The sequence below is a fragment of the Typopeltis vanoorti genome, chromosome 10 (assembly GCF_054136105.1).
Source record: "Typopeltis vanoorti isolate ZY-2024b chromosome 10, IOZ_Tvanoo_1.0, whole genome shotgun sequence".
Classification (NCBI taxonomy): Eukaryota; Metazoa; Arthropoda; class Arachnida; order Uropygi; family Thelyphonidae; genus Typopeltis; species Typopeltis vanoorti.
Genome location: NC_143558.1, coordinates 4,150,115 through 4,176,905, shown reverse-complemented (window position 1 = coordinate 4,176,905; position 26,791 = coordinate 4,150,115). Strand labels below are relative to the sequence as shown.

Here is a 26,791-nt window from a genome sequence, read left to right as displayed (position 1 = left end):
AGCAGATCGATGGGTGTGAGTGATGTCTGGTGAATGGGGTTACCCCTACTATTAAATTCGGAATTGGTAGTATGATGGTATGGTCCTGCTTTTCCTGGTTTGGCCTCCCACCTCTGTTTGTAGTGTCATGAACAATGAACTCCAAGAGATATCTGAACATTCTGGAATGCAACGCTTCCTACAGAACTAACCATTGTTTGTTTCAACAAGACAATGCACCGTGTCATAAGGCTGCTGCTGTAACTGTGTGGTTTGCGAACATGAACATTGCCACACTTGACTAGCCTCCATAGTGCTCTGCTCTCAATCCTACTGAACATTTGTGGAATGAACTGAGCGTCTAGTGAGGTTCAAGAAATTCCCATCCTGCAACAATCCAGGACCTTATTACATGCCTACAGGAAGAATGGTCCAAAGTTCTCATTGATTGCTATCATATGTTTGTGGAAAGTATGCCCTGTAGGATTGCTACAGACATTTCAATGAAAAGAGGTCCTTCATCTTACTATGGTGGGAAACATTACTGTTTGTCCCTCACACTATGGTGTCCATTAGTTTCTTGTAATATACACTATTTGGAAGGAAGTCAACAGACATTTCTCACTATATAAACATATTCTTAAACTGAGTAATAGACTGCAATTTCTTACTTCAGTAAAGGCATTCCTAATGAAGAACATGAATCTTGAATACTTCACTATGAATTATGTATTATGACTTCATATAAAATTAACCTGAAATATCAGATGGCAGATGCAAAAGTGACAAAATTGCTGATCTCAGTATATGCATGAACAAAATGATAGTCAAATACTCATATTGTTAATTTTCCATACAAATATCAAAATGATACCTATGAAAAAAAAATTGTATCTCATCAAATGTATCAAATAGTAACATCATTCAGTTTTCCACAAACAATATATATAATAACATAACATGAAGTGAGTTACATGGCATCTGACCTTCCAACTACAACTTAGTTACATCTTGGACATACGCCTTTGATATTATTTCTCTGATCACAATAGCAAATTATTCTGAACAACTAACCCTTCTCAAAAATGAAAGAGAAGGGATTACTATCAAGTAATTCAATATATTCAAATTGTGAAAAAATGACATGATTTTCTCTACATTCATGGTGCCTCCATAGCACATATTTGAGAATGATGGGATTATTGTGCCCTTCAATTTGTAAAGACCCAATTCAATTTCATTATGTTGAGAAGAATTTTTGTATGGACTTTTTCAGTTAAAAGTGAGTTAGCAAATCTCAAACAAAGGCAGCAGGGTTTTCTCCCAAAAGCTCAGATTTTTTCAACCTTCATGCATGTAAATCAGCAAGAGAATACATATAAAAGTACCATTGGTAAGCAGTCTATGACACAGCATGTAGACAATGAGAAATTGCATAATGTGAAGCTGGAGGAGTTGAGAATTATAGATGTTGTGGGCTTGTGTGAAGTAGAGTGTCTTCTTGCACTGAGCCATCATGCCATAATAATATTAACAAATTGCACCTATTGTAACAAACACTCATTTTAATCTGAAATCCAAATAAAATTGACAACAATAAAAATTAAATGTAAGCAATTTGGTTTTTAAAACATTTTAATGAAATAAATCTTTAATATTAATATTATTGCTCTCAATTATAAAGCTTTCAATTAACTAACCTCTTGATTAAATGACTCTAAAATGGGTTAGTGTGCCAACTGGCTTTTGGTACAATATCATGCAACTACACAATCAGTGAATTGACCATTCAGTTATCCAACTGGCAAGCTGTTTTGCTGTTGTAGTCATTATTGAGAGATCACTGTATTACTTGGTAACCCCCATGGAGCCCAGGACTTGTAGGTCACTGTATTCCACAAGCCACCATGCTCAATTGTACATCAAGCATATTTTTTCTGTGAACTATGTGGTCCAATTAGACTATTTAACAGGAAGTAAAAATCTACATTTTCCAGAGAAAAATAATGCTGTCCATAGGAAATCAGCAAACGTACCATGACTTTGACCCTTATCACCTTGCAAAATTAAACACCAAAATCAAACATTTTCTATCACTGATTGCAGTCTTCTTTTTAAGATCACATTCAGCACTACCTGAAACATTCTGAACTTTGAGCTGCAGTTTCATCTTTGGGACACAAAAATAAGTTAGAAACCCAGTCCAGAACTGACCTGGTCCCTGTGAGGAGTTCCATGCTGACAGCATGTTGTTCTTGGCTTAAAGCTGTTGCACACACAACCAGTCACCAGGGTACTGTGGTGATGAAGCAACCAGTTCTATACGTGCTGCTTTTTTCAGGTAATATTTAGCAAATATTATTCTTCTGCTTTTCCAATGAGTGTCCACTTTTGAGTGCACTATAAAAGGAGACAGGACTGTTAACTTAGCCCTCTTTCATTCAGTGCGCAACATACATGCTTTCCAATGAGAAATATGAAGTTACTGTGGTTTTGACAACTTGTTTCATGGCAAACAGTTACTTTAGTTCATGTGTGTTTCTATACACACACACACGCACACCTATATATGCAGAAGGGGAGTAGGAGCATAAATTCAAACAAGAAGATTACAGTGTGTGACATACAACACCATGAATCATCTAGCTCAGGGGTTGGCAACCTGCGGTTCCGGAGTCACATACGGCTCTTTAAACGAATAATTGCGGCTCTTTTCATTATTAAACAATATATTTTTGAATAATGCAAAATAAATGTTATTTATTCAATTAGAAACTAAAAACCCTAAATGTAGCATTTGCAATAAATTAAGGATAAATTATACATTTTACAAGTGAAAGTAATACATGCGATTCTGAAAAATTTAATACTTTCATGTTTGAACTCTTTGAAATTATACGCAATAATCCTTCTTTACATTCGTCTTGGATTATCATGGATAATGCAAGAATTCATAAACCCACTGATTTGTCAAATATTTGTTTTAATTATTCATGCCAATTAAAATTACTTTCACCATATTCGTACATGCTTAATCCCGTAGAAAACATTTTTTCGAAGATAAAATCTTATGTGGGAGAGGTTTTGTCTTCGGGAATGGAAAGAAATAATCTTCCTGATTTAATTCACGATGCGGTAGTAAGAATTATTACGATGGACTGTGTTAATTATTTTATGAATATGATGAGAAACATAACACTTGCAATACAAAATCACGAGGTTTAATGAAATAATTAAACTTAGTTATGTTTTATGTTGTTTTAATTTATTAAACCAAATACGTCATGCTAGGCTAGCACATGTAGCACTTGCCTGTCTGAACGCGCCCATTGTCTTCGCATATAGTGCAGGTGTGGTCAGTAAATCTGCTCACTTTGTTAAAATAAGTAAAGGTTTTGTAGTGGACGTTGCAGTGCTTTCATTTACTGGTGATTGTGTTAGGTAACGTGAATATTGTAACATTAAATTAAATATTTACAAATTAAAAATATTTTTATAGTATTTAAAATGTCAGCAAAGAAGAGAAAGATAGAACAAGAAAATTGGGAGTTTAAAAAGTGAATGGACAGAAACCTAGCATTTGTAGCAATACAGCAGGATTTCCAATGTGTTTAATATGCCATGAAAAGCTTTCAAACAATAAAAAATCAAATATAGAAAGACATTTTTTAAATAAACACGATACATTTGACAAAGCATATACACGGGGAGATGAAAGAAAAAAGGCAGTAGAAGAGCTGCAACACAAAGTAAACCTAACTAAATGTTCACTTTCCAAATGGATAAAAGCATCAAGAAATACAGAAAGAAGTTGTTAAATGAGGAAAACCTTTTACGGAGGGCAAATATATGAAAGAATATTTTATTAAAATGTCTGAATTTCTCTTCTGCGATTTTAAAAACAAAGCGGAAATAATTACAAAAATAAAAGATATGCCATTATCTGCTAAGATTGTAACAGAACCATACAAATGGCAGAAGATATAACAAATCAGCAGGTTACAGATCTAAATTCAACACCAGGATTCTCCATTGCCTGTGATGAATCATTTGATGTGGATGACATTGCACAGATTGTACTTATTTGAAGATACATAAACTCTCAAGGACCTCAGGAAGAATTACTCAATATACTGCCACTTACAGGACAAACTCGTGGAGAAGACATTGAATCTGCTGTTACCACTTGCTTGAAAAGTAATGGTATTAATAACAAAATAATATCTATTGCGACCGATAGGGCGGTGAGCATGAAAGGTACAAAAAAACGGTTTTGTTTCTTTATTTAAAAAACAAATTTTGCATGACGTGTTTTCCTTTCACTGCATAATCCATCAAGAGATACTTTGTGCACAAACTTTTCCAAAAGAGATAACAATAGTGATGGATTTCACTGTAGAAATTGTTAACAAAATAATGGCAAGACCGCTACATCATCGGCAATTTTGTGAACTTCTTAAAGAAATCAATTGCGAATATTCCGATCTTCTTTTGCATAACAGAATAAAATGGCTTTTCAGAGGTAAGGTGTTGATGCGATTTGCCACCTGCCTTGGAGAGGTTAAGTTGTTTCTAAGACAAAAAGACCTTGAATATGCACAGTTAGAAGATACTCACTGGTTACAAAAATTCTACTTTATGGTGGATATGACTTCCCATTTAAATGCACTAAATAAGAAACTACAGGGAAAGAGAAATACAGCAGTTTTGCTTTTAGAAATGATTTCGTTTGAACAAAAATTATATTTGTTTGCGACAGACTTAGAGAAAGGCACATTATTACATTTTCCTATGTCAAAGAAATATCAACATGAACAAGCTGATAATTCCATAAATTTAACCTTTTTCAAAGAAATTGTGGTAAATATGTGATCTGAATTTAATGGGAGATTTGAGGAGTTTAGAAAGAACAAGGCAACTATGAAATTTTTATTGCGACCACTTGAAATTAATCCTGCCGAATTAAATTTTTCACCTTTTGCTGGAACTGATGAGGCTGTGTTTCAACTTGAGTTAGAGGACCTGAAAACCAAGGATTTGCAGAATTCAAAATTTAGAAATCTTGAAGCTGACCTGGAGGAGTTGGAAAGACAAAAATCTACCCTTACAATACAACACAAATGATCTGAAATAGAAGATCTTAAAAAGCAAGATCAGATTGTATTTGACACGTGGAATTGTTTACCGGACACTTACATCCAGTTAAAAACATACGCATTTGGACTTCTATCGATTTTCGGATCGACATATTTCTGTGAGCAAATATTTTCTAATATGAATTTTATTAAAAGTAATTTCAGAAACCAACTAAACAACGAGTCTTTCGTCATGTTTGAAAATGAAAATTATGGCATATTCGCTGCATATTGAGAAACTATCTGAAGAAGTTCGACAGCAAAAGTCGCACTAAGAAGATATTCTTAATTAAAAAAATTAAAGAAATAGGTATGTTATTGGATTTTATACATATGTTTTTGTAAGGAGGAGGAAATCTTTGTTTTATTATTTAATATTTAAAAATATCATATAATTTCATGTGACATGCCACCCCTGTGTTTTACAAGTATGATAACGTGTTACTGTAAAAAAAAGTGAATAAATAATTTAATTATAATATTATTCAGTGTAGTTTCAAAATTTAAAGCAGTGATGAGCAATTAAATAGTAAATCAAATACTCGGTTTGATCCGCATAAAGAATATTTTCTTTTTCTTTGATAAGAAAGTATTAATTTATTTTCCATTATTTAAGTATATTTTAATTTTTTTAACCTGCACAAATAAATCCACATGTAAAAATCAATATTCATAAAATAGATTTTTAATTAAAATATACTAATTTTGCCGTACAAAACGAACACTGTGGACTGCGCAAAAAACCTGAAACGGCCGCATACAGCCCGCAGACCATTGGTTGCTCATTACTGTGTGCGGCTCCCTAAATTTTTTTTAACAGATATAATTTTAAAAATGGCTTTTCACTCCAAAAAGGTTGCCAACCACTGATCTAGCTTCATTCATTTACATATATCAATCCCATACATGAGAGGTTGTATACAGATCCTATAGCACATTGGTGACGTGCAGACAAGAGTTAAGGCAAAAGGAACTGCTTGATAATTTTTTTTGTTTTTTTGTAAAACTGGAAATTGCAGTTGTTGGGAACACTTTGTGTTAAAATAGTTTATGAGAAAAACTATTCCTGAGTATAGAGATGGAATGAAATGAAAGAGGAACAGAAGAAACAAGTTCAGCGGTTTGGAGTTAGACTGTAAACCCTGTTTTATAATACTGGCTGCTTTTAATGCATTAGAACAAAATTTACACTTTTTTTTTTTTTTTTAAACAAAAGTAAAGAACTTAATGACTATTGTCTCTTTGAACTCATAGTATCAGGATCAGATTTTTGCTTTGAGGAAATAGCTGAGAAATCATAGGAATGTAAGAAGGATCCGTATTTAAGGAAAAGCCTATGACAAGGTGCCAAGCTCTTCAAAACATTACAATTATATGGTGCAAATGAGACACTTAGCAATATATACAGTAATATCTTTCATAGTGCAGTTAACAGGTGTTAACAGGCGAAAGTTTTCGAATAGACAATTATAGTACTGGTGGATAAAAAAAATAATCACGCAAAATTTGTTTACTGCAAGCTCACCAAAAATACTAATTAATGTGCATAGAAAATTTAAAAAGGATTAAACATATCTTTGTACCATCAAATAGCATTTTGCAATTGTTCGCTAGCATTTGTATCAGTTCCCCCAAAAGTAATGTCATTTTTAGCATTAAGTTTTGAAAGGATATAAAAGATAAATCACTTGCTAATTTAATCAAGTATATATTTCTGGGGTGTATGGAGAGGTAGCACCTTAGTATATATGTCCGCCATTGATCTCAGGGTCAGGATGTTGGACTCTGGTCCTCACATACACTCAACTCTCACTTATGGCTCCAAGAAGTTGGCAGTGCACACCAGTAAACAGACTTGGCTGGCAGACTAAACTAAGTGAGGGTATCAGCAATACAGAATGCTGTAAATAGGGAATGTCACCCTTCATGTGCACGAAGTCTGGAATGGCCAAGATGGCAGAAGAATCAACACTGACTGATCAATGGCATGACAGCAAGATGTGCGGCACATCGAGGGCACACTCCTGACATCTAAGGGACTTGTGGCCAACCGTCGTGGAAGAGATCAGAGCCTCACCACGTATTTATCCATTGTCAACCATGAAACACACCATGTCACAATATGAAGTTAGAGATGTGGTTGAGACCCCTGCAACCATCAGCACTTATAGCTAAAGGGAAGAAGAGCTTGAAACTGGGAATTGTAAGACAAGAACTACTAAGGTAGTGTATGAAGATAATATCCCAAACCCTCCAGGGAGGATATTCTCAGATGTCCCTTGTCTGAAAACCAGGAGCAATCTCTTGAAAATAGTAACATGGAACGTCAGAACACTCTACGAGGCAGGCAAATTAGATAACCTACTCCAGGAATTAGAAGTGATGATGGCCGATATTGCAGGTATCAGTGAAGTGAGGTGGACAGATACAGGCATAATAAGAAGAAAAAATCCCACTATAATCTTCTCTGGCAGTGACTTACACCTTAATGGAGTAGCGCTTGTCCTAAGTAATAGAATTGCAAAATCTCTACAGGGATATTGGCCTATAAATGACAGAATCGTAACAGCCAAAATAACTGCACAACCTGTATATTATCCAAGCATATGTGCCAACCCAAGATCACCCAGATGAAGAGTTGAAACAATTTTATGAAGACATCCAAACTGCAATCTCCAGTGCTAAGTCAGATGATGTTATTGTAATGATGGGCGACCTAAATGCAAAAGTGGGCTCAGAAAAAATCTAATTTTGCATGGGAAACCAAGGGCTTGGAATCAGAAATGAAAGATTAATTCAATTCTGTGAAACCAATGACCTAATAATTGCCAACACACTGTTTACACATCCTCCCAGAAGACTATATACCTGGAAAAGCCCTGGGGACATCTATAGAACCCAAATTGACTATATAATAATAAGCAAAAGATTCCGAAATGCAATAACACAAACAAAAACATATCCTGGAGCAGACATAGGATTGGACCACAACCCAGTGATTGCAAAAATCAAAATAAAACTTAAGATACCAAGCCAACCATTCATAAGAGAACCTTATAATTCAGACTCACTTAACAACCAAGAAGTTAAAGACTGCTTTATAAAAGAATTCACAAAATCTCTTAACAAGTCTGACACCACAACTCACACAGAAAATAGAACACCAATTGATGAAATTAACATGAACTGGCAAACATTCACGAACAGCATCAATGAAGCAGCCAAAAATACACTCTCACAATTAAAAAGGAAAAGGAATAAACCTTGGATGAATGAAAAAATACTGACATTGATGGAACAAAGAAAAAAGTTAAAGAACAAACCTGAATATAAAAGCATGAATAAAGAAATAAAAAATGAATGCAGGAAAGCCAAAGAGGAATGGATTAAATATAAATGTATAGATATAGAAAACACAGAAGCAGAGAAATGACAAGCAGGACAAATACAGCAAACCATGCACGTGTCTAATGACACTTGCATGGTTTGCTGTATTTGTCACTCAAGAGACCATATATTCTAATGGATAAAAAAGAAATCATGGAAAGATGGATTGAATACACAAGGAAATTATATGAACAACAAAGAAATGATATTCCTGAACAGACTGATTTTGGAGGACCATCCATTTTACTCTATGAAGTTGAAAATGCCGTCAGAAAACTAAAACCACATAAAGCTACAGGAATAGATAACATCTTGGCAGAATGGTTGAGGGCTCTCGATGAAGGAGGACTGAAATTTCTAACAAAATTATGCAATAAAATATACGAGACTGGATTTCTACCCAAAAATATTAATCACTTAATTTTCGTTCCAAGTTCCCAAAAAAACAAAAGCTACAAGATGTGAAGAGTTCAGGACAATCAGCCTCATCAGTCAAGTATCAAAAGTCCTCCTGTATGTTATTCTTGAAAGAAATAAAAGAAAAATAAACAGAAATGAATGATACACAAAGTGGCTTCAAGGAAAATGTAGGTACAAGAGAAGGTATTTTCAACGTCAGAACCATCATAGAAAGATACCTAGAAAAACAAAAAGATGTGTACCTCTGCTTCATAGATTACAAAAAGGCATTCGACAATGTCCAACATGAACAATTGAAATCCTTTCAAAAATAGGCATGGATGGAAAAGACATTAGGCTATTAACTAATCTTTACTGGGAACAGACTGCATCTTTGAGAATAAATACAGAGACCTCCTCAGAAGAATTCCCAGTTCAGAAAGGTGTGAGACAAGGCTGTGTCTTTTCTCCGCTTCTCTTTAACCTGTACACAGAAGAAATATTTAATAAAAATTCTGCCCCCTAAAGTTAAAATTAAAAAAAATTAAACAATATTTCTGCCCCCTACGGTGATTCCTCAAAGGAATCACCGTAGGGGGCAGAAATATTAATAACCTAAGATATGCAGATGACACGGTTCTTCTAGCTGAAAACAAATATGACCTCAAAACTCTTATAGATGAAAACCTCAAGTATAGCGAACAGTATAGCCTCAGTTTCAACTTTAAAAAGACAAAAATCATGATAATTTCAAGAGAAGAGAAAAGAAAATACCAAAAATATGCATCAATATAAAAGGAAATAAATTAGAACAGGTGCAAAAATACATATACCTTGGACACTTGATCACAGAGAATGGCAGGATAGAAGATGAAATTAGAAAAAGCATTGAAATTGCAAAGTCAACTTTCAACAGTATGAAAATCTACTAACATCTAGAGAATTAAATCTGAAAACAAGACTAAGAATCTCCAAATGCTACATACGGTCTACATTATTATATGGAGTAGAGACATGGACACTCTCCAATCTGAGTGTGAAAAAACTGGAGGCCTTTGAAATGTGGATGCTGTGAAGCATCATGGAAAGACAAAAAGACAAATGAAGAGGTACTAGAGATGGCAGGCGTAAACAGGAGCCTGATGAAAGAAATTATAATAAATTTAGTTTAATCCTTTATCCAAGTGTGAGCAAACAAAGTTTGTGCCTGAAAGTATCTTCAGGACTGGGGTAAGGTGGTACAACACCAAAAAATTAAAAAGAAATTAGAAAGAAATTAAAAAGAGGAAAGTCAGATATTTTGGACATATTCTGAGACATAGCTGCCTACAAAGGACACTTCTCGAAGGAACTATTGAGGGAAAGAGAAAGAGAGGAAGACAAAGACTGGAGTGGATGAAAAATATAGAAGACTGGACCTATCTCTCATATGCGGAGAGGTGCAGAATAGGACATGGTGGAGACACATGGTAGTCAATCTCCTGGAGGGAGAAGACACCTGACAGGACAGGATATATTTTCCATTTGAATCAATAACACTTTTCCAAAGTCGTGAAAGCTTCACGATGCCATTTCTATAGAATTCAGGAGGTTTGGAGGAAAATGTCACGCAGGCTCAATTTCAGTACCTCTAACGTATTGTATTGTTTTTCATTAATGAAATGTTGCAAACTTCAAAATGAGTGGTGATCTGAAGGTGCAAGATCAGGAGAATACAGAGGATGTGGAAACTTTTCACAGCCGAGTTCCTCAATCTTGGTACAGGTGATTCTTGCACTATGAGAATGTGCATTATCATGGTGAAAAGCAACACCCTTTCGAATGACCAGAGAACACCTCTTTTCTTTCAGTTTTTTATTCAGTTGATCGAGTTGTTCACGGTATACTTTAGCTGTGATCATTTGGTTTTGTGGCAGGAGTTTATAATGCCAGTCATATCCCACCAAATGCTTAACAAAACCTTCTGAGGATGAAGGTCTTTGTTTTGGCTGAGGTTTAGCCTGTTCCCCTGAATGAACTCACTGCCTTTGGCAATTAACATTCTTGTAAAGTATCCATTTTTGACTACATAACTCAAAAATGGAGACTGAATCTCTTGAGAATGATGAGCAGTACAGATGTTGACGTGGTCTCTTCAATTGTTGTCAGTTCATGAGAACCCACATGCCAAGCTTAGACACTATTTCAAGTTATTGCAAATGGCGATGGATGGTCAATGACGATGAAGTAAGATCTTCTGCTAAATCTTCAACAGTTGCATTGTCATTTCTTACAATGGAGGCTTCCAGCATATCATTACTGAGAGAGAGAGAGGATGCCCAGAGTGGCATTTTTGCACATTCAAAACATTATTGTACATTTTTTATAGTGTTAGCAGCATTGTTGCCTTTTTTGAACTCAAAGTATGATGTGCCTAATGTGTTCTTCAGTGACCACCATAGTAATAAAGGGTTATTTAAACAATAACTTATGTATGATGTTCTTCCTTTGTGGAATTCCTTAGAATAAGGCTGCCTCAGCTTAGCAGTACTTATAAAGATTTAAAATGACTAAGTCCTAAGTGACTGTACTGGTGAAACCGAATGTAGTCTTTGTGTTCGGATATCCTGATATTAGCTGTCCTGCCTGTTTGGTCATAGTAGAACAGTTTACAACTGCATGGGACCTAGTATACTGCAGGTAGGTCTAGGGTAAGTGGCTGTCTTTGGTGGAGGGGATAAGGGATGCAATTTCTTATATGGTTTGTAACATGTAACAAGGTAGTCAGGTCATTTTTTTTTAAGGATTTTTGTTAGCTTTTCAGATGTGCCCAGGATATAAGGAATGGTGATAGATTTAGTGTAATCTCTGTTATGAAGGTGGGGGTTTGTGGTTAACTGGTTTTAATATTTTCTGGATTTTTAGGGGTTGTAAATTAACCAACCTATCTAAAGAACTAAAAGCTCTACAAGAAATGAAGAACAACAGAAAAATAATAATCACCAAAGCGGATAAGGGAAATGATACTGTGGTTCTCAAACCAAACAAGCCACACAAGTACGTTTACTGCTTTACTGTTAAATCGGTCTACCTATTGAACATGATCTCACCAGCTCCCAATGATAAGGCTACTTAAGAAGGTTATTTCTTGACCTGTGGAAGTGACTAGCAGACTAAAACCTTTCAACTCTTGATCCCCCCCTCCCCCCCAGAATAGATGGACTACCAAAAATCCATAAGCAGAATGTGCCATTATGTCCCATTGTGGATGGCATTGATTCCCTTACATACAAATTAGCCAAACATTTAGCCAAAATGCTTACACATTATACTGGCAACACACCTTCAAAATACTCAGTCCACTTTAGAGCCAGTATAGAAAACCTCTCACTCCAACATACTGACATAATGGTCAGTTTTGACATCTCCTCCCTATTCACAAATGTCCCACTCAAGGAAACCTTAGAGCTCGTCCAAGCCAAATTTCCTCCCGATATCTCAGCCCTAATTCAATTCACAATGAACTCAGGCTATTTCGTTTGGCAAGGAAAATTCTACAAACAGATAAAGGGGACAGCCATGGGTTCACCACTCTCTCCACTCCTGGCCAACTTATTTATGGAGACTTTGAAGAGAAAGCCTTAAACTCTGCCCCACAAAAACCCACTATTTGGCTTCGCTATGTAGATGATGTGTTCGCTATTTGGCCACATGGCTCAGATACACTTTACTCCTCCTTAACACACTTAAACAACCAACACCCCAGAATCCAGTTCACCTTGGGAAAAAAGAAAACAACAGCCTCTCTCTCCTAGACACTCTTATCACTCGCCAGCCTGATGGATCCTTGGTATTCTCTGTTTATAGAAAACCCACCCATACAGGCAGATACATTCACCAATAATCCCCCCCCCCTCACAACAATATGGGATTATGAAAACACTATATAATAGGGCAAAATTAATCTGTTCAGACGACAATGCCCTAACCACTGAAATAAACCACATCCTTAATACTTTCTTAGCCAATGGCTACAACCCCCAAAAAATCCAAAAAATATTAAAACCAGATAGCCCCCCCCACACACATAACAAAGATTACACTAAATCCATCACCATTCCCTATATCCAAGGCATCTCAGAAAAAATAACCAAAATCTTAAAAAAATATGACCTAACTTCTTGTTACAAACCATATAAAAAAATTGGCATCCCTTATCTACTCCACCAAAGACCAACCACTTCCCCTAGACCTACCTGGGGTATACCAGGTCCCTTGCAGCTGTAAACTGTCCTACTTTGGCCAAGCAGGCAGGAGAGCAAATATCAGGATTTCGGAACATAAAGACTACATCCGGTTTCACCAGTACAGCCACTCTGGACTTGCAGACCATGCTCTAGATCAGTGCTTCCCACACTTATGGATGCCAAGGACCCCTTCAAAATATTTCACGGCCCCATCGAAAAAAAATTGTAATACAGACATATATTATTATAATATTTATTGTATTTATATTCAAGATTTTGCATTTGTAATCTTTTTTGTGCTTCTTATCAATACCTTTGAAATGAAACTTATATGAATAAGCATATATTTACTAATATTCATTAAGCGCCGAAATACACAAGAAGCAAAATTTATGAACCAATACCAGTGTGTGATTTTTTCCATTCAAATATAAGAACAAAAAAGAAATAATAAATAATAAAAATGAAATGTGTTTCTTTTAAGATTAAAAAAAAAAAAATCTACTTAGTCTTAAAACTTTTTAAATTTGTTTTCATTATTTCACAGCCCTCAAGGGGGCCACGGCCCACAGTTTGGGAAGCGCTGCTCTACATACCCGCCACAGAATACGTTGGAAGAGAGCCACATTAATACACCGAAGCAAGTTTAAATATGAAAGATTATTCATAGAATCAGCCTCAGCTCTAAAAAACTCTCCAAACCTCAACAAATTTGGGTGCATGAGACTGCCCCAAAGTTGGGAAGCTTGCATCACAAGAACATCAGCCCAACAGCCAAGACAACCCAATATGGCCTGCTAGGGAGCACCATTAGGACTCTAGGAACAACAGTAGTTTCTCTCTTCTGCCTCATTTGCTTTTTGTAGTGCCTGCATGCACGTGTCATAGTTGTATGTTCCCACTGAAGATGGCAATGTGACATTGCCAAATATAGGAAGTATTTATTAAAGTTTATTTTAATTAATATTCCAGTATACGTTGTAAATTCCTTAAATAATTTAATAGTCAAGATAAAAGATAATTGCATCATTTCAAAATTGTGAATGTAGAAAAAATTTCCAATAACTTCACTAATTATAAATATAAATAATTGCAGTAAAATATTATTACTCACATGAGAATGAAGAGATGTAGTCATTCATGCTCGTCACTGTAAACATTATCAATATTCTACATTCCATACCAGTGAGTATACTATTTGATGTATACAAAAATGCAACTAAGTGTCTCGATTTTAAATTGTTCTACTGACAATATACCTTTTATTATTGCTAAAGGCAGTGGCGTAGCTAGAGCTTTTGCTGCCCCTCTCAATACACACCAAAAATATTACAAAAAGTCAAAACGATGTAGGGAAAGAAATTAAAACACTATGTTTATGTTTATTTTAGTTGTAAGTATAGCTGTTGAAAACTAATTATTAATTAAGTAATAAAATTATTAAGTTAACATAAATAGAAGAATCGTCGAAAAATAAAATTGTGTCTCATGTGAAAAGTGTCGCCCGGGGCAGACCACCCCCTCCTAGCTACGCCACTGGCTAAAGGCATTTGTCACACAAATCAAAGGATTATTTACAGTTCATGTATACTCCAATTTATAATATACAGGTGACAGTACAAAATTTCTTGCAATTTAGGCCATGAAAAAAATTAGAAAAACTGATATAAACTAGATATTATAAATAACACAGAACAAATTATAAGATAATTTGTTTAATAGTTATTGTTCACCTTGTTGCTATATGCTGTAAGGTTTTTTCTTTTTCTCTATTAAAAAGGCATTGTTTTTCTCTGCCCATATTTTCCCATGCAAGTTTCTACAAGAAAAGAAAATTGTAATGCTTTCGTTATCATTCTCCAGATAAGGTTAGAACACATCTTCATAAATTATATAATAAACAATTTAAAAATAACTGCCAAGTGTTATATGACAGAACAGCAATTAACTAATTTAAAGTCTTTTATCCAAATCTGTTCAAATTTAGAGTGTTAAGAACATAAGCAGACTCCAAGAATAGCCATTCGCTTTTGAAGCAGCATCTTTTTAGGAAAAAAAGACCCAGTTTTTTTCAATCTCGTAGAAAGTATTTTACCTTGGGTATAATAAATGTTAAAAATACCAAGCAATTTTAAACCTGGTTTTACTCCGTTTCCCAAGTAAGCAAACAGACAATAAGTCAAGTTTGCACCTGCAAATGATGCAAGTCTAGCTGAACCTACAGGTAGTGCAAGACCAAGGCAAGGTCTTGCACTACCTGTAGGATCAGCTAGACTTGCATCATTTGCAGGCGCAAACTTGACTTATTGTCTGTTTGCTTACTTGGGAAACGGAGTAAAACCAGGTTTAAAATTACTTGGTAATTTTAACATTTTTTCAATTTCATTGTGCATAGGGTGTCAAGCACATGTGCTACTAATCCACTTTGTCCATACTGGTTCATAATTATATAATTTTGGTACAGCTGCATATCTCTCAGACTGTTTATAATAAAGGAGCTTACACTGGCAATATATTCTGTATACTTCCTTTTTTATATCAACAATCTACTCCAGCTGACCACCAATCCAAAACACAGTTTTGCTGATGACAGCACACTGCACTCCTTTTCATTTTATAAACCTTACAATGTAACAAATCACCACAACCTCCAGAACATACTCCTGCTGCTACCTAAATTATGATCTCCAAAGCATTCATCAAACAGGATTTGGATAACAGTCAATTTCATCTAGCAAAACTCAACTCTACCTTATTTCCCACAAAAAAGAAAACTTTTTTCTAATCCTCCTCTCATTCAGCTGGCCTGGTTGGCCGAATGGTTAGTGTATCTGCTCTCCAACCAAAAGGCTGCGGGTTCGAATCCTGCAGTGGGCATCGATGTTAGTGATTGTCTGTGAAAATGCTAGTGGTGGTAGATGGCATTGGTGTAGAATGAAGGTTGGTGGAGACAGAGAGTTGTAGAGTAGGTGCCCTCCCTTGATGAGTCTTCGGACTCCCTGAAGGTGTCAAATAATAATAATCCTACTTGTGAAAAAAAAAAATCTATACAAGATAAGATTTATCTTCTTAGGATTGCTCCAACCTAAATTCTCATAGTATTTGCCTCCAACACAACCAAAATATAGTAGGGTTTTTCTTTGCTGAATGTTATTATTTTACTTCCAAACAGTTTTTATCTCTATATAAATCACAAATCCATACAGCCACTAAATACAGTTCTTATATTTGGAATGATGCCTCTATGAGCTCCCTAAAAATATTTGAGTCAGTAGAGAAAAGAGCAGCTATACTGATATCGATTAAAAGGGCCATTAATCAATCTAATTGTTTTCTTCTGTACTGAACTTCACTTTACTAACTCACAGACATTCAGTTTCTGCTGCTCGCATCTTTTACAAATACTCCAATAGCTACTGCTCATCTGAACTGGCATCAATAATTCTCCCACTTGAACCACCCAACCGGCTAAGATATATATATATATACGTCTAGGTTACTATGGATGTGAAGTGCATATTAAAATTGTAATACCATTGATATTACATTGAAATATATGATGGATACAAAGTGTAGAGGAGTGGTGTATTTTATCCAGATTGACGGCAACGTGGTTAAATCAATCAAAAAACACACAAAACAAATGTATTCTCCTTTTCATTCATCCATTCTAATGCTAGCCTCTGGAGCAGTTTCTCATTTTATGTGTTTCCCAAGGAATCCATAGCTCTTCAAATCAAATGTGATTTGAAAGCATGGAAGACATAAATTTTGCAAAGACCATTGACAGATTACTATATGACAAGCTGGCAGTTAAACTGGAATGGATGGGGTTAGACAATACCCAATTAATGCAGTGGATATGACATTGGCTGATAGGTCTCAGCAAGTTGTGGGTAGAGAAGCAGTATCCCAGAAGAAAGCAGTCACTAGTGATGTGTCCCAGGAGTCTATTTTTGGAACCACTGCTCTTTAACTTACATGTTATTGATATCAGCAGATTATTATTATTCAGGCCTCTATGGAGTCAAAAGACTCACCGTGGGAGGTCCCTCCTAGGAAACACAAAGTCTATCATACCACTCCTTAAATGCATTTAAGGAGTGGTATGACATCACTCCATCAGGCAATGCATTCCATGGTTCAACCACCCTCCATGCAAAGAAACCACTCCTCACCCTCTTTCTCACAGTTTTTCGTAACTTCCAGGGATATTAATTCTCCCTACACACACAAAGAAATCTCAAATATTTCGGTCACATTTCAAGACATGAAAATGACAATCTGGAAAACTTATCACCCAGGGTAAAGTAGAAAGACAAAGAAAAAGAAGATGCCCAAGACCAAGATGGTTGGACCAGATTAAAAAGATTACCAGACTTACTTTGCAGTTGGTCACTGCTGCAACAAAAGACAGAAATGAAGAGACATGGCTAGGATCATAAGTCCTCAGACACGAGGAGACCGAGCAACAAGATTTGCTTTTTTTTAATGGTGCAAGACATCAAAGGTCATACTGTGACAGGATACAGGTTACAGTACATATGGTAATTGGTTAGTAGGACAATTACAAATATCCATGTCCTTGGATATTTGCGATTCAAACCTGCAACCTCTTGGCTGGAGAGTGGATGTGCTAACCACTCGACCAACTAAGCCGATGATGGTTGTTACTGGATTAATGTAAAGATCTTTCATAGAGTTGGTGGAACAGGAGAAGAATCAGAAACTGTATAGGACAGTGTGAGTAAGGAAATGAGGAGCAACGGAAATGGAAAATGGAAATGCTCACTAAACATTGAACTTTTTTAAAGTCACTTCACACTGCAAATAAGCAAGATGGTCTCACACAAGGCAATGGCATTCACCTACTACCTAGAGATATTTACAAACATTTGTCAGAGTGGGGATTTAAACACAGCCTGTTGGTCTGAAAGAATAGCATGCTATCGTCTAACCAAACTAGTAATTGTTATTAGCTCTGCCCTTTTTTGTAAGTTTTCCAAAATACATTTCTGTAAATCTAGGATTCATTTTTTTTTTTTACTTTGCTGTTTATGCCTTGAACAAGAACTTGCTGCTCCTTTTTTATTTTATATATATATATATTAGGTGTCCTCTCTAATGATTCAAAAAACCCTTCTCTATCAGAACCTTCATTTGGATTAAAGGCATAAATATAGCATTTTTTTCCCCAGTTTTCTATCTGGAAATTTGTCCACATCCACTTAATAACGAGGTTTAAATTGGCACAAAATTCAACAATGATGCTTCTGGAAACAACTTCTGTGGAACATGTTTTTGATTATCTTCCTATGTCACAGTTTATTGGTTTAAGCTCTCCATGCACTTTCTAGTACATTTTTTCATGGGTGAAATCAAGCTACTTGCTATTACAGTAACAGAGTTTACTACTTGAGAGCCAGTAATAATATCAGTATAAAAAAAAGTTTGAAATAGATCAGCAATGTGACATGTCGCAGATTCACAATGGGTTTCCTGGGTTCTTAATTCACACCTGAGTTTCCATAATGTAATGTGTATCATGCCTGAGATCTGTACAAGTCAGATTTTAGATGCAGCAAGACCAAACTTGTTGATGGAATAAGTGTTTGTTTTTCACCGCACTGATGGGAGTTTAAAACATTTCTGATGAGTTCTTGAATATATTGATGAAGTAGAATCTCTGTATTCCTGTTTGTCTTAACTGTCATTTTTTATGATGTTTTTTTTTTTTTTTTATCATTCTTTGTTTAAATCTATTATGTGATAGGAAAAACTTTATGGCCTTTCTAAATGACATAAAGAAAAATGTTCCATTAAGGCCTATAGTGAATTGCATAGCATATCTGACTTATAAACTCTCAAGATGCCTATCTAATCTTCTCTCTGCATTTAAAGAACTTTATTTCTTTTATAAAAAATGTGACAGATTTTAAGAATAAAACTTCTATAAAGTTCTGGTGTAGTCTCACTCTTTACAAACATCCCTCTGACTGATACAATGAATTACTTCATAATTATCCTCATAATATTAGATTGTAAATTTATTTGACTGTCATTAATTCAGGATACTTTAGTTGACAGAACAGATTATACAAGCAGAAAGAGGGACAGCTATGGAGTCTCCATTTCCCCTACTCCAGTAATTACTTTATAGAACATTTTGAAGATATTCTGAATGGTTTTTAGGTGAAAAAACATCAATTTGGTACAGATATATTGATGATGTTTTTGCTGAATAGAATTCCTTTTTCTTCAGTCTTCATGAATTTCTTGAGAAAATTAATTCAGTGAACCCAAAACACAAATTTATCCCAGAAGTAGAAGATAACTGCCTTCCTTTTCAGGACGTTTTAATTCTACAGGTACAGGAGCCTACAGTTCTCAGTACATAGAAAACCACTCATACTGGCAAAGACATCAATTCCAACTCAGAAATATGGTGTAATCATATCTCTAGTCGATAGCACTCAGAATATATTCAACAGATGCTCTTCTAAACAAGGAACTTTCTATTATCAGGGATACCTTTAACTCTAATGGTTATAATACAAAAATTATCAATAATATAATCAATAATTATGGCCTTCATCTTAACCCTTCTGAAGAAGTTGCCATAATGTCTTCCATATGTTAAAGGACTTTCAGAAAAAAATAGCAAGACTTTCTTTGTCAGATTGACACAAAAGTACCTTTCTGTACAGTTTATCCTCCTTATCCTTCCAAAAGACAAATATCCTCCTCTTTCTTATTCTAGAGTTTGCAGAATCCCCTGCTCTTGCAGCTTATGTTATTATTGACAGACTGGATGTTCTGCACAAATTTGTTTTGAAGAAAATGAAGAATATATTTCACTTAAGGAGTCCAATAAATCCAGTTCAGCAAGTCAGCTTATCTAAAAACACAGAATTCAGTAAACAATATCAAAGTATTACACAAAAGCAATTTTTTTTCTGGAAAGACCATAGAAAGAAAGCTATGAAACACACATTCATAATCCCAACCTTAACAAAAAAAGATTGCCTTAAACTTTCTCAATTTTTGAAAGTTATCCTAATACTCACCATTTTATATTTAAAATGTTTTATTTTTTATTTTAATTCATTTATTACTGATATCTATTAATACAGATGAAGTTATTCTCTAAATGATATATATATTTAGTTTACTCCTTTATTCAAGTGTAAGCAAACAAAGTTTGCACCTGAAGTATCTTCAGGACTGGGGCAACTCGTGGCAAAGGTGGACTAAATTCACATCACTTGCCTTAGTATCATAATGCAAAGCACATCTCCTTGCGGACATGTATAATGCTATGCATTATAGGAAGGGTCACTACCCAGACCGGTTTCAACCTTTATTGAGGTCTCTTCAGTGGGAGCCAGACTCAGAGGTGATACCTAGGTTGAAGCAATGCAGAAGTCATATTTCCATATACGAGTTGCCAAAAGGTGTCACACCTTATTATTAAATTGCTCTGGATTAGAGAAAGATGTTGGAAGTTTTTTCACTTGGTTAGACTATAAATTATATATTTACTTTAATCCTTTATCGAAGTGTAAGCAAACAAAGTTTACACCTGAAGTATTTTCAGGACTGGGACAACTCGTGGCAAAGGCGGACTGACTTCACATCACTTGCCTTAGTATCCCATAATGCATAGCATTATAAATGTCCGCAAGGAGATGTGCTTTGCATTATGGCATACTTAGGCAAGTGATGTGAAGTCAGTCCACCTTTGCCACGAGTTATCCCAGTCCTGAAGATACTTCAGGTGCAAACTTTGTCTGCCTATACTTGGATAAAGGATTAAACAAAATATATAATTTATAGTCTAACCAAGGGAAAAAATTCCAACTTTCTCTAATCAGGAGTTTTTCTCCTATAGTCGATAGTGCATATAATATCACATGCTTTCAATTTAACTGTTCTCTCTTTTTTTGTTGGTTATCTTCCTGTAAATGTATTGAAAATGGCTATGAAACATAGCTGAAAATGCTACAAATAAACAATTTTTACGTGCCTTCCATTGTAGTATTATAACATTCTTTTTTTTTTTTTTCTGCTGTTGAAGATACAGTATGTCAAGTTTCACCGGGTTCCCATAAGACCTATCTTCTGGAATGATGACATATTGTGGAATATTGCATGGAGGTATCTGTGCTGGCATTGGTCTCCTGCCTTAAGTTTTGTCCTATCCTGCTTTCATCTCATTTACACCTGGATGGATTATATCAAGAAAAAGCCAATATATACAGGATTTGTACTTTTCCTCTAATTCTTAAATGGATAATCTTGATAAATATCCACCCATTCCAAAAACAACATGCAATGAGTCTTTTAATTTTTTGTCAGAAAGTGATTAGAATCTATCAGAACTGAATAGAAAAAAATCTCCTGATCTTGATGGTATTTCTCTAACTGTACTGAAAGTTTATATTAAGATTCTTCAGAGATTGAGAACATTGTGTTTCAGAGTTCTCTGCCACTTTTCCCAACTCGCCTGTTCCACTGGTACTTATTCTGTAATCTGGAAATTAGCTCCATATTTAATCCATTCCTAAGGAGGACAGGAAATCAAATTACTATCCATTTCATTGACATCAGTTCTTTTTAAAGTAACAGAAAGAGCCATTAACTCTCAATTTCTATGTTGTGTTGAAACTTCAACTAATAAATGAGTGACAGTAATGATTCTGCCACTATCAATCAATGAGCTATCTTCTTGCTTTTTCACAAATACCACAGAAAAGTTAGAGGAATCTCAAAATGGGCCTATTAAACAAGCACCAAGCATAAAGTCTATCATTTAACTTGTGCAACTGGGCTGTTAGATTTCTTATTGGATGTTGTGATAGTGATGGTGATGGATCACTACCTTCAAACTTTGCAACTAAAGCAAGGGTTCTGCAAGGTGATTTTCTATCCTATCTCTCTTCTGATTAATGACTTTCTGTAGTGGACTGCAAATTCAACAGTTTTGCTGATGACTTCTGCAAAGTAATCACTTTTCACTTTTTTTATTTGAAAAGCCTTGCACTACACAGATCACCAAAATTTCCCCAATATGATTCTGCTGCTATCAATCAATAAGCTATCTTCTTGCTATTTCACAAATACCATGGAAAAGTTAGAGGAATCTCAACTTCATCAACCCTAGATCAAGCCATTCTTCAATTCTGCTTCTTCTTTAGCCTCTTTCCATCCACTGCTGAATATAGGCCATCCCCTTAATTTTCCAGCTCTGTCTGTTTTTAGCCAATACCCACCATCTCATGTCAAATCTTTCTGGATCATCCCTCCATCTTGATCTTTGACAACTGGCCTTTCTTTTTCCTTCTCTTGGTATCTACTCAGTGCTTAATTTTGTTCACCTTTTGTCTGGAAGTCTACTAATATAGCCAGCCCATCTAATTTAGTATTTCTTATTCTATTCCTTTTATTATGGCGAGTTTCCAAGGCTCTTTGGGCCACATGCAACCTATCTTCCTGTTTTTTATTGTCATCCATGTCTCATTTCCATAGGTAAACACTGGAATAATACAATAAGACAAGGTTTTTTTAAGCATATAGGCAAATCGCTTAACAAGTAATCTTTATACAACCAAAATGCTTTTTTTCCTTGTGTGATTCTTCTACTTATTTCTTTATCTTGTTTTTTCTCAAAACTAACTAACTAAATTTATTATTATCCTAAGACCCCATAGAGTCAAAGACTCATCTAGGAGGTCCTTTTGTCATTCATACAGCTCATCATACCACACCTTAAACACACTCAAACTCTCTTATAAACACCACCCATTCAGGCAAGGCATTCCAATCATTCACAACTCTGCATGCAAAAAACCTGCTTCTCACCCTCCTTATACAGTTTCGAGGGATGACTTCTGGTTGTCCCCTGATCTTCCACCATTTTCTGTAAAACCTCTTCAACACTGATCCTATAACAACCCATTACTAACTTGTGGTCTATCATATCACCCCTTCTTCCTCCTATCCACTAGACTCAGTAAATTAAATCTTCTCAACCTTACCTCATATTCAACATTCCATAGATCAGAAACTATCTTAGTCAGTCAGCTCTGGACCCTTTCCAACATCTTTGTTCTTTTGTAAACCATGTGACCAAATCTTAGCACAGTAGTTCATGTGTGGCCTAATCATAGCATTATATAATGGAACAAGAATCTCCTTATTTCTACAAGTCAGTGTTCTTTGCATCATTCCCAGAATTCATTGTGTTGTCTTCACAATTTTGGCAATGTCTTTTAAATTTCAGATCCTTATCCACTATCCCCCCCCCTCCCCAGATCTCATATTTTCTCCACCTCCAACAATATATTCCCACCAAGTGTAAATTCTACATCCCATCTTTGTTTCCCAAATTTGAAAACTTTACATTTTGCAATAGTAAACTGGCACCCCCTATTCCCATTCACTCAATCTTTCAAGTCTTCTTGTAAGGCCACAACATCTTTTCTACTCTTCATAGTTCATCCCGACTTTGCATCATCTGCAAACAACTGAATATCCTCATCCAAATCTTTGCATTAACATACAGATTAAACAGCAAATGGCCCTAAAACAGACCCCTAGTGACTTTCCACTTCCAGGATATTGCTCCCCCAAAAACACAACTTGCTGATACCTATCAGATAACCAGTCTCTGATCCAATGCACTAATCTAACATCCAACAAGAATGATGGATTAATTATTCCAAGAATTTGGAGGACCCATCTACAACCTATATAGCATCCAGAACAACCCCAAAACAGAAGAAAATCTTAATACAAGAGGACTTTAGAAATTGTTTAATGTAGTTCTTTTTTATTATTATTTTTTCCACCAGAGGCTACAATAAATGATTAACAAACATTTAGATTCATCTTACTTTTGTGTAGTGTATTGTCATGTAGCTTGTATCCTGTATATATGTATGTTTTCCTGATGACTTCAATACATAGGTCGAAACGTCGAATATTACTTTCTTAATGATAAGTAATTTTAATTATTCTAACACGTGTTATGTCACCATAAATTCTTCACTGTGAATGTTGACCACTGTGTAACCTTAAAAGAAAGTAACATCCAAACCCATCTGCTCCAGTTTGACTATCAACTTATGCGGTAATCTATCAAAAGCTATTGCGAAATTTAAGTATACTACAGTGTATCTCTCTCCTATGTCCAATGAAGCCATCATCTTATTGTAATAAGTAGATAACCAAAACATGACCTCCATTTACCAAATACATGCTGTCCATCGTTGTACCCAACATTTCCAACATCTGACACACCTATAATTTGATGCTCGAGTTCTATCACCTCCCATATAAAGTGGCACAATCTTGCCCTCCATCCATTCTTTGGAATTCGACCCAGTGCAAAACTTGTATTAAAAAAATATGTCAAGGCAGATGTCAACTCCTGGCACATTCCTTCAAAATACATGGAGATATATTATCAAGTCCAACAGCCTTATTAACATCAAGTTTGCTAAATTCTCCACATACCTCTTGCTGACAGCCTCTCCTACTCATCGTCAAATGCTCTCAAACTCTCCATGATGTCAAAATTCACAAGAATGAAAGACCTTTATGAACTGCTCATTTCTCCAATCAATGTCATCCTTCCGTAATCATTCTTTTTTTGTGTTGGCTACATATTGAAAGAACTCTCCAAGATTCTTTTTGGCTTCATTAGCTAACTGCTGCTCACACTTTGCTACCCTTACCAATCAAGTCACCCTCTTGCCTGTTCTTTGTAATCTTCATGACCAAGGAAAATATGGTTCTTCACAATTTCAATATGATTCTTTGTTAATTTTAGGTCAGCATGATCTAAATCTGATATCAGTTTGGTTTTAATTAGAATAATCTTTAAACCTTTTTTCCTGCTTTCTTTATCAAGGTTATTTAGCATTTCTTGAACTTCTTTATTTTTGCTAAAAGAACAATGATAGTAAACTATATCAAACCATGTTGCTTTCAACGATGGAAAAACAAAATTCTGTTTCATTTCTTGCAAAAAATAGCCTTTTTCTCACAATCTTACTTTCAACAACACTAAATCACTAGAGAAGATGGGATTTCTCTTCTTGGGATTACGCTACAGAACCTCCAATCACTCTTGCTCTTGGTATAAACCTAATACAAAAATTACCTTCACAGCATCCAAAAATTAGGTTATTAACAGTTATTAACTAATATAAATCATAATCTATTGAACCACTGAATACCACTCTCACATTTAGGTTGGAGCCCATGGGAATGTTTGACTCAGTATAAAGAGGAACCTATCAGGTTGATTAAAGATCTATTTCTCAAAAACTCACTCCACTCATTTGTACACAGGCATTCTGTTTCTGTTGTTTGCAATTTCTATAAATATTTCCATGGAAGCTGTTCAAGAGAACTGACATCCATCCTCAGCTCTCTTCTAAATCTATAAAATCATATGCAGCAGCTATTCAACATCCTTTTACGGTTCAATCTGAAACTCACAAAACAAATTTTTTCTTCCTTTTCATTCATTCCTTCTGCTATTGTCTTCTGGAACAATGTTCCCTCTTATGAATGCAATTACCATAAAAATCATCCCAGCTATCCCTGTTATTGCGAATTCAAGCAGATAAGTGCACCATGAAAAGATAAAGATCAGGCATTGGATTAGAAGACCCAGTTAGTTCTCTGCATTCCTTATAGATTTACTGGTTGCTTAAAGGTTTGATCTTTAATGAACTCTAATTATAAATAAATATTTTTACCAAAAAAAGTTTGCACCACTTCTCAAGGGATCATGCACATATTTTGGAAATTCTGAATTAAAGAACCTAAATCAATAAATCACTGATTTTTATCCATAAACATCTTTCTTTTTTTTTTTTATGTAAATATTTTCCACCATTTTGAAGATCAAATTATGTGAGATGGTTAAGATAAGTAATTCACTATAACAGTTTGTTTTAATGCAAACAACTGAAAATTATTTGTGATGTCTTTTGGATTTTATAAAGGCGTTCGACAGGATGCCATATGATAAGCTCATATTTAAGTTGCAGCACATGGGTTTAAATGTAGGGTTAGTCAAATAGATTCAGGATTGGCTGTCTGATAGGTCAGAGAGTTGTGTATGGTGAGGCAATACAAGGAAGCAGAAGGTTACAAGTGGGGTTCCACAGGGCTCAGTACTGGGACCTATATTGTTCAACTTTTATATCAATGACATTGTCAATGGATTGCAAAGGGATATTCAGTTGTTTGCAGATGATGTGAAGCTGGGAAGGGGTTATTAGTAATAGTGCAAAAGATGATATATGAAAACACCATAACCTCAGCAGAAATTATAAATGCAATAAACCAAATGAAACTTTCAAAAGCTAGGTAAAGATGAAATATCTATAGAACTATGGAAATATGGTGGCAAGGAAGCCATTAATTTCTTAATGAAGTTATTTAATCAAATTCTTTATACTGGAGTAATTCCAACTGACTGGAAAACAGGAATTATACCAATTCACAAAAAAGGAGACAAAAGAATATGTGAAAATTACAGACCCATAACACTCTTAAGTCATAGTTATAAACTATTCATTCGAATTATACAAAAGAGAACACAGGTGCTTACAGAAAAAATCATAGAGGAAAACCAAGCAGGATTCA

The 26,791-nt window shown here is 35.1% G+C and overlaps 1 protein-coding gene across 1 annotated transcript in view; it reads right to left on the bottom strand.

Moving 5' to 3' along the window:
* The window catches only part of LOC150102138 (RRP15-like protein), a 74,624-nt gene that overhangs the window by 28,582 nt on the left and 19,251 nt on the right, over positions 1–26,791 (bottom strand). Inside the window, exon 3 of the mRNA XM_090399366.1 lies at positions 14,860–14,945. Coding sequence (XP_090255492.1) covers positions 14,860–14,945 — 86 coding nt within the window. The remainder of the gene's footprint in view (positions 1–14,859; positions 14,946–26,791) is intronic.